The 21,009-nt window shown below is 33.1% G+C and overlaps 1 protein-coding gene across 1 annotated transcript in view; it reads left to right on the top strand.

Annotated features, from left to right (window-relative positions):
* The window catches only part of DNAH8 (dynein axonemal heavy chain 8), a 110,271-nt gene that overhangs the window by 50,430 nt on the left and 38,832 nt on the right, over window positions 1–21,009 (top strand). Inside the window, exons 41-57 of the mRNA XM_054279522.1 lie at window positions 374–561; window positions 1,411–1,497; window positions 1,594–1,701; window positions 2,475–2,609; window positions 3,239–3,400; window positions 4,240–4,486; window positions 6,264–6,505; window positions 6,588–6,728; window positions 9,989–10,226; window positions 11,182–11,324; window positions 11,943–12,077; window positions 14,066–14,188; window positions 15,276–15,489; window positions 16,026–16,135; window positions 16,770–16,933; window positions 18,911–19,103; window positions 19,528–19,650. Coding sequence (XP_054135497.1) covers window positions 374–561; window positions 1,411–1,497; window positions 1,594–1,701; window positions 2,475–2,609; window positions 3,239–3,400; window positions 4,240–4,486; window positions 6,264–6,505; window positions 6,588–6,728; window positions 9,989–10,226; window positions 11,182–11,324; window positions 11,943–12,077; window positions 14,066–14,188; window positions 15,276–15,489; window positions 16,026–16,135; window positions 16,770–16,933; window positions 18,911–19,103; window positions 19,528–19,650 — 2,753 coding nt within the window. The remainder of the gene's footprint in view (window positions 1–373; window positions 562–1,410; window positions 1,498–1,593; window positions 1,702–2,474; window positions 2,610–3,238; window positions 3,401–4,239; window positions 4,487–6,263; window positions 6,506–6,587; window positions 6,729–9,988; window positions 10,227–11,181; window positions 11,325–11,942; window positions 12,078–14,065; window positions 14,189–15,275; window positions 15,490–16,025; window positions 16,136–16,769; window positions 16,934–18,910; window positions 19,104–19,527; window positions 19,651–21,009) is intronic.

Here is a 21,009-nt window from a genome sequence, read left to right as displayed (position 1 = left end):
TAATGTTTTGTAGCTCTAAGTCAATTATTTTAATTTTTTTAGACTAACAGTACAGCTTTTTGCAAATAATTGAATGGTGTTCTACAATAAAAGGCTACGTTCACAGAATGACCTATAAAAAATATTTACCAAATGCCCAAAATTATCACAATTTTTTTTCAGACCTTGGTTCACTTTTAAGTATTGTGTATAAATCAACTAATATTAATTCAGACAGATATGGAAATAGTCAGGTGGATTGGAGGAAGATGGGCCTTGACCACAGGGCTGTAAATAAAACTAATGCGATTTAATTACTTGCAGGAAAAGTCATTCAGATATTCAAATACGCATGAAGGACAAGAGATGATATTTTTTTCTTTCCTCGTTTTAGGTCTTGCACAGTCTGGGTCTTGGGGATGTTTTGATGAATTCAATCGAATTGAGTTACCTGTCTTGTCAGTAGCAGCACAACAAATCTATATTATTTTAACAGCAAGAAAAGAAAAAAAAAAGCAGTTCATTTTTTCTGATGGGGACTGTGTGGATTTAAATCCAGAGTTTGGAATTTTCCTAACTATGGTGAGTGTAGTAATAATTTCAAAGAAGTGGCAAATTATACTACATAGAGGTTAAGTGATACAGTGAAAAGAACTGGTTTTATTCATAAAATAATGTTACTATAGAATTAGATTAAAGTGCACAATACATAAATAATACAATTATTCATGAATAGCCTGCCTTCATTTTGACTTTAATATTATGGGAAGTGTTCCTAATTATGTCCCTTCATTGCTGTATTGCTACTCACTGTGCAGACTAAAAGTGTGACCAAGCTTGCAGAATTTTCTGCGCTCACTGAGAGGACTGAAACACTAATACGCGTTACTACCGTATCTTTAATAATGCTAATAATAATGCATCAATAATTCCTGAATGTTTTAATAATACTAATGTATTAGTTGTTTAATAGTATTAATATTTTAACAGTATTAATGAGAAAGATACTGTAGGGAGCAGGGAGAAAAAGAACACTCACTTAAAGAAGGAGATATAAGAAAAATGTTAAAGATGTTTTTCAGGCACACAGGTCTTGACTGATGGGTACCTACATGGATATGTAAAAATTCTTCAATCTCCCGTAATATTAACTTTCAGAGTATGCTGTCTTGTTGCCATGGGATTCTTGAGGCTTCATAGCACTATTTCCTGTAATCTCATGGGCAGGAAATTTTAAGGTGTATGTTTCCTAATGCCAAGGCAGATGGCAATCCAAGATTACTTTATGGGAGATTAAAATTACGGTAATTGATAGGCAAGACTTCAAACTCTGAACTGCTCTAAGTATTTATACATGCATTTATTTTTATTGAACAATAAAAAGGAGGCTATTTTGCAAATCATAATGATGCATTATGTTTTCTTATTTAGAATCCTGGATATGCTGGACGTCAAGAGCTACCAGAAAATCTCAAAGTACAGTTTAGAAGTGTTGCAATGATGGTTCCAGATAGACAGGTATAATTCCTGATTGAACTGAAAGGAAAGTGTTTCAATTTGCTGACCTGTCTTCAGGAGAACCTAATGGAATTTCTACAAATATTTGTATTTCAGATAATTATAAGGGTTAAACTTGCAAGTTATGGATTCATTGATAATGTGGTCTTGGCTAAGAAATTCTTTGTTCTTTATAAACTTTGTGAGGAGCAGCTCACTAAGCAGGTAATGTTATGTATTCTTTTTTCTTTGTATTTACATCATAAAATCTCCAACTTTTTGGGTTAATCAATTTTTTAATGAAACGTCACTTTCATGCCTTTTACAAAATATTGAAGTACTTTAAATGTAATTTTAGAAAATACCTCTTTAAAATTTCTGAATAAATTACTACATTAATTCATTAATACGTAGTTGTATATGGACCTTTTTTGTTGAAAATGTTGCTTTTTAGTTAATTGCAAGTGCATGAAGTTCTCTGCCTAAAAATGTCAATCTGACAGAAAATATCCCAGTCATGTAATTTTTTTGTAACAATTATCTAGGGCTAGGCTAAGTAGTTGGAAATTGGAAACTGGAAAGCACAGTCTATTGAAGTCGTTCATGTCCCTGTAGCGCTGCCTTGACCTGAAGTCTGTGCTTTAAGATGCCTTAGCTGAAAAGACGTGACTCAGAATGGAACTATTAGTTTTTTAGAATCCTGTTATTCAGAACTATAAATTTTTTTATATGGCATGATAAATGGTTTCATCAATTAAATTTAAATTAGGAAAGAAAAACCTTATAGCATACACACATCTTCCTGAAAACAACTTCATTATCCTTCATTTATTTGAACAGAATAATTCCTAAACAGCAGCAACAATTTCTATTTTAGCTACCTTTTCCAGGCAGGACAACTGTACTTTACAAGTAAATATGCAAGTAAAGTTTGATATATTAATGAAATAAAGGTAGAGAATTTGTTACTAATGCATAAGCCTTCTTCCACTCTCTAGGTCCATTATGACTTTGGTCTGAGGAATATCCTTTCAGTACTGAGGACTCTTGGAGCTCAAAAGAGAGCCAGGCCAAATGAAGGCGAATTGAGTATTGTCATGAGAGGGTTAAGAGATATGAATCTTTCTAAGCTGGTAAGAATCTAATTTAATAGTTAAGTACCATGTAGAGGAAAGCCTAATAGATCTTTCATGGGTTTTGTATGAGACCAGAAAAAATCTCAAAAGTTCTTTACTTTAAAAAATGAAGCATGATAACTTTCATGTTATCACTAAACAGCATAGAGAATTTATTAGACTTGTAAAGAGCGTTCATTATGCAAAGGTTTAAATAGATTTATATTAAGGCTTACCTCTGCATGTGACTTTCAGTGTCCTGGCTTGTGCACCAACTGACCACTGTACCATAAGTAAATTGAATAATGAGTATCCACTAAATCAGACTTCTAAAGATTTCTTTCCAGATAGGATGTTCTTTCCAATATATGCTGCAAGTGATTTGCAAATCAATTTTATAAATTGACTCCAGCGTCTACACAGTGGGAAATTTTCTTCAATTCTGAATTTCTCTTTTGCATGGCTTGTGGATGACATTTTCAAAGTGCTGCTTTTTGTAGCAAGCTCTCCTGTTAGCTGTCTGTAAGCATCTGTATCTAGAAAGTATGTTCTTACTGCTTTTTCTTTTAAAACAGAGACTAATTTTGATTTGGAAATGTTCTTTGAATAACCATCCTTTAAACATTTAATGACATTTTTTGTTTCAGATAGATGAAGATGAGCCTTTGTTTCTGAGTCTTATCAATGATCTCTTCCCGGGGTTGCAGTTGGACAGCAGTACCTATGATGAGCTCCAGGCTGCAGTAGCTCATCAGGTTGAAGAGGCAGGATTGGTTAACCACCCACCATGGAACCTTAAGCTTGTTCAGGTAAAACATTTTTTTCTAAAGCATTCTTCACAGTCAGGAGTCAGAACAATGTGTTTGTGGCTAGACCACTGTCTTACCCAAGAGCCTGCACATCGCATGTGGGGAAAAAGTGAAGGTTGTGTGTGCACCATGCTGAGGAAGACCAATTCAAGGGACTTGCACTGTGGTGCCTGTGAATCTTCATCCTGGAATGATAAAAGCTTTTATTCAGCTTGCAGAGGAAGAAACTGTGTGTGTTTCATCTTACAAGATTTTGGCACACTGGAGGATTACCGCTGTTTTGTGCCGTTCAGTTCATTCATACTTGCATAGGCAGACTGACACTTTCACAGCAAACCTAAGGCTAATATTAAATGGCAAACATAAAATTCAGTAGAGAACTCTCCTGAAACTAAACCCATACACAGTCCTGGAGGAAGTGCAGTCCCTCTGCTTGTTTCATATACATAGGTATTTCAGACTGTAGTAATTACTCATACTTCTGTAGTATTGATGTTTTACTACTATTAATTTTTCCTTTTAAATAATGCAGAAGACCCTTTTTCAAATCTTATAAAACTGTTTTCAGCTGCTTAAAAAAGTTTAGGTAAGATTTAGCTCTGTGAAACATTTATAGTGTGTTTGCTTAGTGCTAAAAAGATTAGGAACTGGAGATACGTACTCTTCCACAAAACATTAAAATTCAGCAAATGCATGCTAAATTAAATCCTAAGCATATAACTTGTATGTCTAATACCTCTTAATCACTGCTAAATGCAAGAGAATATATTTCTAAAGCATGTATTTGTTTTTATTTTGATTTTAAAAATTGAAATATTTTATTTTGATGCTGTTAATAGTTGTATGAAACCAATCTGGTACGTCATGGGTTGATGACACTTGGACCTAGTGGGTCTGGAAAAACGATGGTCATAACTATATTGATGAGAGCACTCACAGAATGTGGCCATCCTCATAAGGAAATGCGCATGAACCCCAAAGCTATCACTGCTCCTCAAATGTTTGGAAAACTAGATGCTGCAACTAATGACTGGACAGATGGAATCTTTTCTACTCTGTGGAGGAAAACACTGAAAACCAAAAAGGGTATGTAAATACTTCTCATTTGATATCATTAAAAGGTATCTTGAATGATATATTGTGGAGAGTTTATTTCAGGCATGGCTTAAGGAAAAAGGCCATGAAGACATACAATTGAGAGAAAAGTAAAAGGCAAAAGTAAAGCAGTTCCTAAAGCAGTTCCCAGGCTCAGTTTTATAAATAGTAGAGTTCTCAGGCAGTCTTCCCATAACAAGCAAAGCACTCTATCTGGGAAAAGCTGGCTCCCTGGGAACAGATGTGGTAGTTTTGGGAAATTCTCATATTGCAGTGGGAACATTGGTTCTGTTTTTAATAAACAATTGCAGGTATTGTAAAACAAAAGGAGTGGTTAGAGTTTTCTCTGTTAGCCTATCGTGGGCTCAGATTTTGCAATATGCATGAGGTTAATTAACACTGTTATATAAAGTGACTGATTGATCAATAAATCAGAGTTCGATGCATCAATCGGATGGTCCTTCTCCCTTCACTTCAATAATATATTGAAAAAAGAATATTGAATTCACACATGTTCCTCTTGAGGAAAACCATAGAGAACATATGAGATGAGATGAGATTACACCTCTTAAGAAAGGAGGTTTAAAGATTTAGTATTTCAGTATATCTACATTTTTTAAAAAAGATAAAAAAGATAATTTTCTTGCCACTTCAGCTCTACATGTAGATGTGTTACTTGGAAGCTGAGTAACAAGTTTATAAATCATAAATTATATAAACTTGTTCGAATGGCACTGTCTTTATAATAATGTCATTGTCATGGTTTACATGCATTGATTGCCTGTATTTATATTCCAGTATTTTAGGATTGGCATACTGAAATTCCTTACAGTGTTTAATTTGTATCTGAAAAAAATAAATATATTAAAGAAAGGGAATTCTTCTAGGGAACTTTCCTAAAAAGATGTTAATTTTAGAAGACAGTTGAATTTCTTACATTAGAAATGCATGCGATTTCTCTGTTAGAAAATTTATATATTCGAAATGAAGCTGGAATTCTAAAATTCAATTGCTAAAACATAGGTACTTACATCTATGTTTATATTTCAAAGTATAAGAAAAACAACCAGATTTTAAGAACAGAGGAGTGTACATAGTTTTCATTAACTTGAGAGGGATATGTGAATATTCAATGTCTCTGGTTTAGTTGCTCAAAGAACCCTCACTTTAGCAACAAAACACTAAATTCCCCAACCTCCCTGTGCTGCTGGAGTAGGGTTGGGGCAGGAGGAGGAAGAATTAGATTGCGTTATAAAGAAAGAGGTTGCATCTGGAGAAAGAAAATGGAGTGGGGTAAAAGTGTTCTAGGTGTTTGTCTTTGCTTCTCATCATCCAAATTTATGTTAATTTGCAATAAAATAATCTTTTCCAACTCGAGTCTGTTTTGCCCATGACAGCTGTCAAGCGATCTTCTGGTCTTTATCTGAACCCACAAACATTTTCACTGTATTCTCTCCCTCTGTCCTGATGAGAGAGGGTAGAGAAAGAGAGTAGCACAGTTTCTATCTGGTAGCCAGACAAGGTAACAAATATTCAACACTATACAGGTATAATTGCACCCTCATTTGCTATCAGTCTTTTCAAAAATATTTCCTTAACTAAGTATGCAATTTATTCAGTAAGGAGCATCCATATAAATGGCAGAAATTACAATAAATAAAATAAAATTTTGGGTGATATTTAAGTTCCCAACCATCTTTTGTACAATTATTTTCTTGATTTTTCAGCAATGTGATACGAACGATCTCTCTTTTGATTATTTTTCCAGGTGAAAATGTGTTTCTAGTTTTAGATGGTCCTGTAGATGCAATCTGGATTGAGAATTTAAATTCAGTTTTGGATGATAACAAGACACTCACTCTTGCAAATGGAGATCGAATTCCTATGTCTCCTTCCTGTAAACTGTTATTTGAGGTCCACAACATCGAGAATGCTTCTCCAGCAACAGTTTCTCGAATGGGTATGGTCTTCATCAGTTCTTCTGTCCTCAGCTGGAGACCAATATTGCAGGTAACACAACTATAACTGGCTGCTCCTTATTATACCTTGCTATGCCTTTTATACAGAACATTATTGTGGGTATTTTTTTCAGGCATGGCTGAAAAAGCGTACTGCTCAGGAAGCTGAACTTTTGCAAAGTTTGTACGACAGAATCTTTGAACCAGCATATACATATATGAAACTAAACCTTAACCCCAAAATGGAACTTCTGGAATGTAACTACATTATGCAGGTAAAAGAGATACTGTATGAGTCTGTGTGAATTGACTGGCAACAGTAAAAGTGCAGGAATAGCAAGGAGAACATTTGATAGGCATAAAATTTAATCTGAAAATATTGTTGCCTGAAAAAGAAAAGCTCAAAATCAATATTTGTTTCTTGGGAAATATAAGAGGAAGTGTGAAGATGTGCAGAAGACAATATTTTTCTCTCTACTACTTCGTACCTAGGCTAGTCTTCTAATGACTGGAATTTGCAGGCTTCAGTAAATTTCCAGAGGCATATATTTAATAAGGTAATGAATTAATTTTCATTATTTTAATACCAAAACATTATCGTATGGGTCGCTATATCTCTACTGGCAGTGTCAGCAGAGAGAGAAGAATAATTCTATTTATCTTTTTATCTTCAGATGTAATAGGTGTTATTCTGTCCATCAGGTCTTTCAAGATCAATGTGGTCATTTTTGCCTCTTCTTTCCTATCAGTTGAAATTCTACCTTGAATGGAGTCCAAACTATATCAGTGATTTATTAATAATATAAATATGTGTTTGACAGATTTTGCAAGACTGTCAGTCCTGTACTGCACATCTCCAGCTGATTTGTTTATGAGTCTGTTGTCATCTTCAGATTCTAAGTTTCCATTTGTCCAGGAATCTCCCTTTTATTTTGACACACTCATAAAAAATTCAGTGGTGCCCTTGAAGGAGAGTCTAGACAAGATAATGTTTTGGATAGCCCTCCAGTTTAATGTCAAACTACCAAATTTGCACTCAGTATCTTTTTTCTGTTCATTAGAGAGTTAGTTGCAGATTTTCTAGATTGTGAAGTATTTTACTGCAAACTGATAGCCACAGTAAGTGCTGGAGAGCTTAACTGTGCAGTATTAAATGACAGTAGAGTATCTTTAGAATTAAAGTCCCCAGGCAGAAACAATTGAACTTTATGTTGTGCAATGCACAACATTTTTGGGAGAGGTGTAATTTTTCTTCTACATTTCTTATCTGTGAAACCTCTAACTGAACTGAACTTGTCTTCATGGAAGATTTTTCCTGTGATCAAAAGTTTCTGTTATTTTTGATTAGCACTTGTTAGGAAGTGTCAGCAAGGCAGTGCTCTATTCATGCTGCTTGATCAGGGAAATATTTCCCTGATTTAAGCTGCATTGAATATTTCTTTCTGTGAATGAAAATCTCTAGTAATTTCTGTCATCTCTGTGACAAAGTAAATAACTTAGCAGGCCTCCATGCTTGTCTTATCTGAGAGCCAGTGTCACCAGAGATGTTTACCCTACTTAAAATCTCAGCTTTGCCATAAATGGTCTCTGTGCAGAAGAGAGACCTTATCAGCCTCCTGTTTTGTTGGGTCTTACATCTCTTTAGCAATTGCAGGATTCAGGACGTGGTGCTTCTGTTTAGTTCATGCATTTTCAAAAATTACAACCAAATCAAAGCAGTTGCATCTGGCAGACTTGTATTTGAGTTCAAAACTCAGTTTTGGATGTTTATCCAAACATGCACATGTACCTGATTATGTTCTCTTTTTTAGCACTCACAATTTAAGTTTCCTATTCATGTACAACAGCTTTATAATGGCTTCATACAAATGTGGTCTCACCTTTGCTTTCCTCCTTGCAATTTCCACTGACTTTCTAACTCTTTATGCATCCTCTGGCCTACCTCATTAGGAAGACAAATATCATTTACCTTAGGAGATTCAACACCAATTTTCTGTTTATAGAGTTATCCTGCCTTACGAGCCTATTGGAAAAGTCAGTAAACTTGTAGCTAAAAGGAGATTTGAATGATATAGTCTGCATGAAGGATCAAAGGTGCTTGACATCATTCTTTACCAGGCATTTACATGGATGCTAAATAGTCATAGCAGAAGACAGGAGTTTCATTTCTAGATAAACAATGTATTGGAAGATAGTAAATGTATGACTGGATTACCAGTTTGTAGGAAGGATAGAGGTTATCACTGATCCTGAGGCACCTTTGCTGGGATCACTCCTGTTCAAAATGTTCATAAAGAGTTTGGAAAAGTTTTAGGTGAAGAAATTTATTGATGATACTAGATTATTCAGGGTATTAAGGACAAAACAACTAACCATGAAGAACTGTAGACAGACTTTATGAGACTGAATAAATAGGTAATAAAATGGCAAATGAAATTCAGTGAAGATAAGCATGAAGGAGTTCACACAGGAAGAAAACAAACTGTTCAATGCCATGAATAGCAGGCCTATGGGACATCTTGCCAAATGTTGTAATAGACAATAAAAGTTTATGTAGGCTCAAGACCAGTCTTGCTATTTTCAGGGTGGAAAAAACCACATGGGATTATAAAACAGGAAAAGTGTGTATTGTTTAGAAAGCCACAAGCCGAAGAGGGTACCAACAGAAAATACTACCCCAGCACCACCACAAGCCAAGGGAGATTTTTTTCTTTTTACTCCTCCACTTTTGGCCACTGTTGCAAATGAGATTCTGGGCAAGCATTTGAAGCATGTGTTACTTTATCACTTCCCACTCCAATTATGAGATGCAAGACAGCAGAAAGAGTACTAATTCCAAGAAATGACTGAAAATCTGTTTCACTGTTAAAAAGGCTTACTTTGGAACAATATGCTGCACACTGCCTTGTATAGAAGGGGAGCACAAATGGGGATGCCTAAGACAGTCAAACATCCAAATTCAGCAACATCTCAGAATTGTAGATAACAAATGACTATTTTTCTAGAATCTAGACTCTAGTTCCTTATAAGCAGAGTAAAGCAATCACATAACAGAATCATTTAATATATATTTTAATGAAAAAATAGAATTTAATGTGATAGATACATAAATTGTACCATAATTGAGATAAATACATCAGACAGATGCTGAAAGTTCTTCCATGTTTAAAATGGAAAGAAATGGCTAAGTTTCACCTGTTCTTGGAGTTCTGAATATTGTAAAATCGCTTAAAAAGCTATTTTGTTACCCTAGCTCATAAATGCATGTTTGTTTTGTAGGCATAATTTAGAAGGATAACTGATAATCAAATTACCTAAGTAACTTTGAAAATTTTATTCAGTTTTATATAGCTATCTTTAATAAATTTTATTTGGTTTGTTTATCTAAATTTTATGCTTGGTGGTTTTTTGTAATCTGTATTGATTTAAATTTTGAATATGTATAAATAATGCATATATATAAATAATGCATTTATAGGTAAATAAAAAGTTATTATGTAATATTTTCTAAATGCATATTTTAAAATATTTTCAGTCTATTAATCTTCTGGAGGGCTTGATTCCATTGAAGGAAGAACGTGGTGTATCAGCTACACAACTACTGCATAAATTGTTCAACTTTGCAATTATGTGGAGTTTAGGTGCCCTTCTGGAGCTGGACAGTCGAGATAAACTTGAAGCCTTCATTAGAGCTCATGATAGCAAATTAGACTTACCAAAAATCCCCCGTGACAGCAATCAAACGATGTATGAGTTTTATGTAACTGATCGTGGTAAGAAAAAGAACAAATATTCTTTTTTTTAACTGTCATTTTAAAACTCTCTTATTGCTCTAGTCCTTATTATACAGTCCTATGAGTTGAGGATTTCTTACAGTGTAGTACCAGCACATCTGTGGATGTGAGAAGTCAGAGACAAGACATAGAGTGCTCACTGATAACCTTTTATTATTTCTTTTTAATTTCCTTCTTACAAATTACTTTTTTATCAATTTAGCCAACCTGCAATTTGTAGATAATTCATGCTTAGGCTGGTTTAGTCTAGCTCAGTACTATTTTATGTTTAATTTTCTTATAGGTGGTAGTTTTTATTAAAGGAATAAAATCTGATTTTAATTTTGCTTAGTAATTTATGTCTAATAACTGGTCATAAATCTGAAAGGTCATAGAATTATAAGAATAGTGAGATATTTTGATTCTTGATATTTTCAATAGTGTACTATTTTCTAGAACAGTTTTTAAAATTTAACTAGCACACAAAACCATGGTCACAAAAAACTTACTGTCATGAAACAGTATGTTCTCTTGTGAAGAAATGAATTTCCGTCATACCTTTTTTTTTTTGCCAGCAATATTGATTTCGTGTACATATGTGAAATCCATATTGCCTTGTTCTGTAATTTTTCATTAGCAGTGTGAGAATTCGTTTCTAGGTAAACATTCTTTAGAGTTTTTATTTAGATAAGTATATATAAATTCAATAAATATGTCTACATTTTGTAGGATTTTAGACTAATTACAGGTCATGATTAATAGAATGGCCTTTGTTAGGTGCCTTTTAGACAGATTTGAGCAAATTTATCCCTTTTTACACCTTGTAGTATTCTACCCATAAAATCTAGTTTTTAAATTGTTGTATTAGCAAATTATTGAACATATTGAACATGATCAGTATATTATGGAATTTACTCCCCTCCCCCCCTTTTTTTTTTTTTTTTTGTCATTTCAGGTGCCTGGGAGCACTGGAGTAATAAAGTTCAGGAATTTGTTTATCCAACAGATCATGTCCCAGACTATGCATCTATTCTGGTTCCAAATGTTGATAATACCAGAACTCAGTTTTTGATAAACACAATTGCAAAACAAAAGAAAGTAAGTACAGGATTACATATTTTAGTATATGTCTACCATATGAAATAAATAGAACACCACTTAAAAAGTAACTGGATGTTATAATTGTTCTTCATCTTCTAGTCATTGTCTCTAGTCATTGCTTCCCAGGTGCATAATTATATTGTTTTATTTTTATTTTCTTAACATGGATCCTCTAATTATTTTTGTTAAATAATTATTAGTATATTAAATATATATAAATATATATAAATATCTGTAATGATTTTTGTTCAAGAACAAAACTTTAGAATATAAAGGAAGGAATTTACAGGAAGCCTTCTTAGGGTCATCCACTAAAAGAGACTGTTGCAGCAGATGTGTCAGAAACTGGAAGAAGTTTGGCAATTGGAAGAAAATCCTCTAGCACATTCTTGTTTCTTCCTTTCTCTTTTAATTCTTTAAAGAAATTTCTTGGAGAATCTATGTGGGTTGAAAAACACATATGGTGTCAGTGCATCTGGAGACAAGAAAAACCTATCCAAAAATGTAGCATTTAAAAATAGACACAGAAACTATTATTTTCTCAAAAATAGGTCTGTTATGCATATATAAATATAAGTTTTGATATTACTTATGTGGTTTAAATATCTGTTACAGGCTGTTTTGCTCATAGGAGAACAGGGGACTGCAAAGACAGTTATGATTAAGGGATATATGAAGAGATATGACCCAGAAGAGCATTTGTCAAAAAGTCTAAACTTTTCTTCTGCCACAGAACCATTTATGTTTCAGGTAAAAATATAGATTTTAAGCAATCTTGCATACCATTTCCTTGCTAATTGTATAAAGGGTACTTAATTCTGATGAGTGATTTAGAAATAAATTCTAAAGGATCTTTTTTGTCTAAGTCACTTCAACATTTCAGAAAATTCTATAAAAAATAATGTTTGCAGATCAGAGTAAAATATAGCCACTCACACAGAGATACATATATTCATGTTTTTCAGTAGGAATTCTAAGAATGAATTTTTTTTTTTGCTAAAGACCTATGATTTTCTTTTTCTTTTTAGATTTTTGGATATACTTTGGGGTTTTTCCGATTCTTTAGTATATAGTATTAATTTTAATTTTTGTTAAATAAAGAACTGATTTCAACTTTTAGATAATTTTATTTTTCCTCAGCTCAGGAGTTACTACAGCATCAGAAATTCAATCTTTAAAGACCTCTAGCATGACAAATTTGTAGAAATTTCTCTTACTCTATGTAACTGGTAAAAATCTGTATAAACAGAAAAAATTGCTGTACAATACTTTTCGAGTGATTGAAAGGATATTTTATAACACTGTGGTATGATTTGATGCTACTAATTTGCTAGGATGTGGTTCAGTAAGTTAAATTGGCTTCGTTACCAATTCAGTGCAATGAATTCATAGTGATGGACCTCTGGTAGGAAAAAGAATTCATTTTGGATAATTTAATGACTGAAGAATCTGTTCATGCAATAGGTCTAACAATCTCCATTGCAAAATTAGGCATATTTTTAAAGAACCTAATGAAAATTTTATTAAGAAAATGGTGAACAATAGTGAACCATACACCTATTTAAAAAAAAAATTCCAGACTCACAGAATGGCTGCTGAGTTTTTCCCAGTTTTTCCCATTCTTATGTGTAAGATCTCTGATCATGGTTTGTATGAAAACGTGACAGAATAAGGCAGCCACCCTTTCAGGCATGCAAGGCTTGTGGAACAGTCAGTATCTCTGTCCCAGTGTCCTTTACCAGGCATGTTATGGGTCCTTAGAACATTCTTGGAAACAAATCCCAGGCTTGAGTCAGCTCAAGACATGGTTCACTCTGCTGGTTTCCTATGGAGAGATGTAGCAGAAAAACTGGTGGAATGCTCCTAAACACTTGAAAGAGTTACACTAATTTTTTTTTTTAAATTTCGAGTCACCATTCTGAGGCTATTTGAAAGGTTGTGTGATTTTGGATGCATTAGACATGCTACAAAGTTCTTGATTTCTTATGTAATCACCAGTTTCTCTTTTACACCTTAACCACATATTCTTTGTATGTCTGTATCTTAAAATACTCATCAATCTGGTGTAAAAATGGGGCAAAAACATTGGACAAAAGATGTGTGTATTTTCTGTTTCAAAATTACTTTTAATACTCTTATCTTTATGACAGCACATGCTACATTACTCATATAGGGTGACATTTGTGCTTTTATGGAGAAAACATTACTTGTCTAAGGAAAACATCTGGTACCATCTTGTAAGGTGTTTTTTATGTCATTGTTTATGTATCTTTAGAAATACTGTAGAGCTGTAGAATTTTGAAGAAACATTTCAACTATATATCATTCTTACTTGTCTATTGCATCCTCTTTCTTGCCACCAAAATATTAAAAATTTTGCATTATATCCCTCACAAAACACCTGGAAAATCATGATTAAAGGAATCTAAGCTGCCTCTGTGCCCTGCAGTTGTACTGCAAATATTAAACAAGTTATATTAGTTATTGGAATGATAATGCTATAGTGAAACAATAATTTCTAAGTTTGGAAACTTTTTAAAGAGCTCTGATAGCCAGACGTGGATTGCAGGACTGGAGTTGGATTCCTTAGGAACTGAGCTCCTTAATAGTAGAATTAAAGGTGAAACTGCTAGCAAAAAGAGAGAATCATTGGCTGAGTGCTGTTGCAGGTTTTGCAACGATTTCTTTTAAATATTGTTGCTTTAGATATAAAAAGAGAACTTTCTTTATCTTTTTAGAGGACAATAGAGAGTTATGTGGACAAACGTGTTGGAAGCACTTATGGACCTCCTGGGGGCAGAAAGATGACTATTTTTATTGATGATATCAATATGCCATTTATCAACGAATGGGGAGATCAGGTAGACTTTTTTAATATTTACTACTTATTTTCAAATTTTTCTGGTTTTTCATGTGGACTTCTTATACATATACATATACATATACATATACATATACATATACATATACGTATAAGAATATGTATAAGAAGTCCACTATATATACATATATATATATATATATAGTGGACTTCCTAAATTTTTTTATTAACTGTTAATTATTGGAAGTGCTTTATAATTTTGGTACACTGATGCACACAAAAAAAGAGAGCAAATTATATTTATTGATGAAATATGTAATATAATGATGCTATATTTTACATATTCTCCACTTCCTTATTTTTTTAAGACTAAAACAAAATCAGCACCATACTAAAGTAGCATATTATCAGTTTCAAGACTGACATTAATCTGAGAGTACCAGTAAAGAAATCTCTTCCAAGCGAAAGGCCAATACCTTGGAGAGAGAAATAAAGGATATGAAAAATTCAAGGCCTCCACTAAGTCTTGCATTATGGCCCCAAGACATGGCTGAAATATTTTTTGGTGGAATAATGGTTTCTGATTGGTGACATGCTGCATATCATGTTGGTTTTGGTGGGGTGTGTGAACACATGCATAAGGCTTGCTGAATATCATTGGAGCAATTGCTGTGGGGAAAACTCTGGAGCTGTAGAGTGGAATGAAGAGTGAATAACCTTTCCGAAAAAGATAAAAGAATCAGTTATTTTGCTTCAAAGGACGCCCAAGAGTGAGCGGAAAAGCATAACTGCAACATTTGTAGCTGAATTTCCAGCAACAAAATAAGGAACAAAATTTTTCTCCCTCCATTAATTTCATTAATTTTGTTTAGTTCAAAAGAATACAAACACGATTTCGTGATATTATATGGCAGTAGAACTGTGAAAAAAATTTCCTGCCACTTAAAATCACATAAACAAAGATCTTCCATATTTCTAAGGAAGGTAGTTTAATCTGTTTTTAGATAAAGGTAAAAATATCTCTCTCTGGATTAGTAGAATTACAAAAATAATTTAAATTATCATGGGTGTATTTTCTTCTTTCCTTGCATAAATTTCTAATTTGTACAACTTACATAAATTTCCAGATAACAAATGAAATTGTCCGTCAGATGATGGAAATGAGAGGGATGTACAGCTTGGATAAACCTGGAGAATTCCTTACAATTGTAGATGTACAAATAATAGCAGCAATGATCCATCCTGGAGGAGGCCGTAACGATATTCCCCAGCGTTTGAAAAGACAATTTTGTGTATTCAACTGTACATTGCCATCCAACGCATCCATTGACAAAATTTTTGGTACTTTTTTTTTTGTTTTAGTACAGTTTATTTCCCTTTGTAATGGATTTAAAATTTATAAAAGTATGCTTTCTTTCTCACTTTCATCATGCAAATTCAGAGTTTTTCCAGGGAAACAGCTAAAACTGTGGTACAGCAAAAATAGTGCTGTGGAAGAGAAATTAATTCCTTAAAATGCTTGTCTTTCTAATTTTGGACAAATGAATATTAAGAAAGTAATGATGTTTCCTGGAAGATTATGAGCACTGCTATTTCTGTGTAGGTTAACATTCCAACTCTGGACTGTCTGGAATGCACTCTGTTGCTAAATTTCTCAATTCTGGTAACTCTGTCAATACAGGATATGGCAGAAACCCAGTACTTACTGCCTGATGTTTCTATACCAATTCAGAAAAGCCATAGACAATAGAGAAAAATAATTTCACCTGTAATTTTAAATTATGTTTTACCAAGTATTGTTTCAAACAAGCACCTATTTGTCTTGCTCATGACCTACCTTCAAGCTGAGATTGTTTATTGTGTCTTGTATTTTTCAGGTATAATTGCCAATGGATACTTTCATCCCTGTAGAGAATTCAACCCTGAAGTATGTAGTATGGTGGAAAGACTGGTCTCAACAGGAAGAATATTGTGGCAGCGGACAAAGGTATAAATACAAGGAAAGTTTTATCTCTGAATAGAGTGACTATTAGTTTAGTTTAGGCAACTATTCCCTAAGATCCTATCTATAAGAAAAACACAAACAAAAAACCAGACCACTGAACCCCATCAAAAAAAGGAAAAGAAAAGAAAAGAAAAGAAAAGAAAAGAAAAGAAAAGAAAAGAAAAGAAAAGAAAAGATTAAAAAACCCCCAGAGAATGGGCTACAATGTTTTCAAGATGAAATCTGGAAAATATCAGATTTCAGTATAGAAGACAGAATAGAAATATCAGTCCATTCATTCCTATGAGTTAATTCATGTTACCCAAAGCTTTGATCTCCATAGCTAAGGGGCAGGGAGTGAAATTCTTTAATTTATGAACCCAGAGCAACAGGTGAAAAAATTGCATGTTGTAAATCTTGGTGTTCTACATTTAGTGATAGATTCTGCTTTTAAGGAATTAGATACTCTTGGTGACTTCTTATAAAGAGTTTTCCCATAGTATTACGTGTGAAAAATAGTAATTTTTGTTATTTGCATGTTTTATATGTGTTATTAATGATAAAGTTATGAATTTTATTATTAATGATTCTTTTTAGGTGTTAACTGATTTTGAATATTAACAATTTTTTTCTTTAGGCAAAGATGTTACCTACACCATCTAAATTCCACTACATCTTCAACCTTCGAGACCTTTCTAGAATTTGGCAAGGAATGTTAACTATAAAGGCAGAAGAATGCACAAGCAGCAGTGTTATCCTAAAACTTTTTAAACATGAATGTACCAGGGTAATTGCTGACAGGTATAATAATTATGGCATTTTATAGTTAGTAGGTTTAGCCATTTACTTCATTTATGCTCGTACATCTGTAAAACTTCTAAAGGTTATACATCTTATTCAGCCAATATGAAAACTTTTATCTTATTTTACATACAGTCTGCATTGGTGTGTTATTCCAACAAATATCATGGTATATACTGATAGATTAACCCAGTATCTGAATGGAAAACATCGAAATATCTAGGTATTATATCTTTTAACCTACTTTTTTCCCCCCCCTTTGGCTGCACTCAGCTGATTCCACTGTAGAAAAGAGAACTTTATGGTGTCCTAAATTTATACACATAGGATAATTTAAAATTGCTTTGCTCTCCTCACAGAAAAAAAAGGGATTGCATGCTTATGACTAAAAATTGGCCCATTTCCTATAAATCTCTTTCAAAATATTCATAAAACAGATGTAACTATGACCTGTATGTCTTGGAGACCACTATTATTTTTCTGTTCATTGTGCTTCAATTTCTTGTGAAATTCTAGATGTAGCACTAAAGCTGCTGCTAAAAGCCTGACATATACCCTCTACTACTGTGAGTAGTTATAATTATTTCTCTGTGATCAGAGAAGTCCATCCACTACAAAATGTTAGCAGTGCTGATATCTCTGTCTGATATTTCTCACTCTCTTAACTATCAAATATTATACAAACATACATATTTGATAAAATTTATGTCTATACATTTGTATGTGCAACAGAGTGCTGTTGAAATGAGACAGAGAAAATATTTAATTTTATTTTAAGCTAGGATCCACCCTACTAAGGCAAAAGTATCATACAGAATTATACAGTGTACTATTTTCTGCTTTAAATTAGGGAGCAGTATCACTGGTATTTATTAATATGTTAATACATGTTTTTAATTTGCTGCGGTAAATTTAAAAATGCATGGAAGACATGTATTTGTACACACACATTAGAAAGAGGGAGACAGAGAGTGTAGTCATGCATTCCCTGTTTCCATGCTGTTTTTAAATTTCCTAGTGATTAATATTATAATGTCATTACAAAAGACCTCTAGCAATAGTAATGTAATGCATACCTAGGCTATCTCTACAAAAGTTCTTCAATTTAGTTTGTCTTATTTGAAAACTCACAGCACTGGGCTTCTTCACATTTGTTCTACTTTAAGTTGCATCACTGAAACAAAAAAGAAGGATGGAAACTGTTTTTTATGTACTTTGACATTCACTGTTGGAATTAATTTTTTCTGTGGATGAGGTGGTTCTTGTCTCTTGCATTTGCCAGTCACTCCTAAGTAGTATTTTTTGTTGCTTCACCAGTAATCATAAGCAGAGTAGTCAAAGGTCTGATCTGTATTAAAATCAGATTTAATCTCTTAAGGGAAGAAGATAAAGCTGTTTACACAATGAAATGTAGTCACTAGTACATGTTTCTGGGCTTTAATTAGTCCCCTCTAACCCAATGTGTATTCCTCCACTAATTATGGGTTTTTGTGTAAGACTTGTTGAGAATGGAGTCAGAATGTAGTGGCATATACTACCTTCCTTTCAGTATTCCTTGTCTAATTGCAGTTCCATAGGAAGTGTTGTGATGCCAGAAATTATGCTGTTCTACTGCAGGTTGAAAGATGAAAGCATTCACTTTATCTTCCTTTTTTATCTGAAAAATTACATAGCCTGTTGTTGTCTCATTCTTGGTCAAACTTGGAAAACCAAATTATCTTGTTTTATATTTCATGTGACCGACTATTACACTTTATAGTATGGAAGCACTTGATTTTTGTGAATGTTGCCTAATCCTTGTCTGTGACCACTGTGTATTATGTATTGTCTAATACATATTTTTTTTTTAAATGTTACAAGTTTTGGGGTTTTGTTGTTGTTGTTGTTTTAGGGTTTTTTCTTAGTACTTAGATACCTGTTTTCTCTCTATATAATTAAAAATATTATTTTTAATTTGTACTAATTTATGGTTTTCAGGTTTAATACACCCGAAGACACAGCTTGGTTTGAAAAAACTATTGATAAAACAATTGAGGAATATGTGGAGGCAGATTTAAGTGAAGTTCTCAAAACTGAACCATATTTTGTAGATTTTTTGCGGGATGAGCCTGAACCAACTGGTGAAGAACCAGAAGACGTTGAGCTTGTAGCACCAAAAATTTATGAGGAGGTATTTCATTTTACAAATCAAATACTAGCCACCAAACTTTTCCTTTAATTTTTAAGTGTGTTATATTGCTGAACTCATACAACACAGAGTTTTGTTAAATAGCTATGAAAATTTTTGTGAAAATATATCCAGATTGTTCTAGTTAGCATGCAACAAATCATTTTAGTGATGTTAGATTTATTAATGACATATAAATGTGATCTATCTTTTCCTGTTCTTGTTGCTTCTTTTTTTTCTTCCACCATTAGCAAAAAATTTCTGCGTAAACACAACAGCAATAATTATGGTGAATTAGCAAGATACTATCATTACACATGGCCAAAACATAAAAATGAAGTTTGTGTAGAAATATCAAGGGAGTTTTAAAATTCTGAAGTGCCCTACAAGTGTTGCTGCAGATTTTTTCTTTTTCTTTTTTTCTCAGGTTCGAAGCTATGAATTCCTTTGTAACAAATTGCGGTACTATCAGTCCCAATACAATGAAAGCATTAGAGGGTCCTTTCTTGATTTGGTGTTTTTCAAGGATGCAATGACACATCTTATTAAGGTTTGGTATTGCTACATTTTATTTGTTTAACTGTTGTAACAGTGTTTATTTGGACAGGCTGCTCTTAAAGGGCACATCGTGAAAAGCTATTCTTATCCCCAAACTACTTTGCCATCTTTGCATGGTCATTTTTGAGAACTAGGAAAGAGCTACAGTCATTTTACCTGTTTGCATGTTTTATAATAAATTCCTTATTTAAATATCTGTTTAAGCTTCTGTGTATTCAGACAGATGAAAATTTTCCTCAAAAGGAAATGTGAGACCATAAATAGATATTTATATTGTCCATATAAAATTATTTTTAACCATTTAGAATTCAGAGAACACTTCAAATGTTTGTGTGCCTGACAGGGCACAAAAACAACCTGAGGTAGAATCTGACTGGATGAGAGACTGGATGAAAGGAAATACAAATTGGGGCTGCAATAGAATCAGTGTGTAGGGTAGACATTAGGGTAATGTGTAAGTCTCAACTAACAATCATTTGTTCTCCTAATCAGAAAAGAATTCATCTGAAATCAAAATCTGATTCATGGGGGTTAAATAAAGGCAAAGTATGAGATAAGTGTCTCAGCTTTAAGAAGTGTTATCTCAGGAATTGCTTTGACTGGATTGCTGAAAGACACACAGAAGCTGCAGTGAAATAAAAACAGAAGAAGAGGTTTTGTTTGTCTCTAGTTCACCTCAAATGAAGTAAACATTTGTTTGCTTTGCATTTAAACAGGAGTAAATAAATTTATTTTAAAATATGGTTTACATGATGCTAGGTGCATTTCAGAAGGCCATGAAAGCCTCTGACATTCCATTTGTTATTGGCGAGTTTTAGCCAGAATATCCTTGATATGCAATCAGTGACAGCAGCTCTCCTTTCTACCTAAGGTGACAATAAATCTAGTCACCTACATAATTTCATGTTTAGACTTTAATATATATATCTGGAAAGCCTCATAAGGAAGTGTGCAGTAAGCTAAAATATTATAAAAGATAAAAATGAATATATTTCAAAGACTTTATGTAGATGCCAATCTTTTGAATTTTGTGCATAATTTACGTGTGAACCAAAATATAATGTAGAATCTTAATAGTGCACTAATATGTCATAAACCCAAAGAATATGTGTCAAACAACAATAGAATAGAAAATTTGTAATTCAACTTTTATGTCTGGAGACTTGGTAAGAAAACTATCACAAAAGAAATATTGCAAGTTGATAGACTAGAAGATAACATGAAAGCATAGGTTATTTGTGTTAAGTCTTACTAAAAGGCTTAACACCGGTAAAGACTAAAAGACAGACTACTAAAATTAGGAAATTAGTATGTTTTTTCTTCTAGCTAAAGCTTTTTATTAATATTTTAA

The sequence above is a fragment of the Melozone crissalis genome, unplaced genomic scaffold (genome assembly GCF_028551555.1).
Source record: "Melozone crissalis strain CALT ecotype California unplaced genomic scaffold, PUWL_Pcris_2 ptg000027l_1, whole genome shotgun sequence".
Taxonomy (NCBI): Eukaryota; Metazoa; Chordata; class Aves; order Passeriformes; family Passerellidae; genus Melozone; species Melozone crissalis.
Note: the sequence above shows the minus strand (reverse complement) of the source record. Positions and strands in the feature narration are given on the sequence as shown.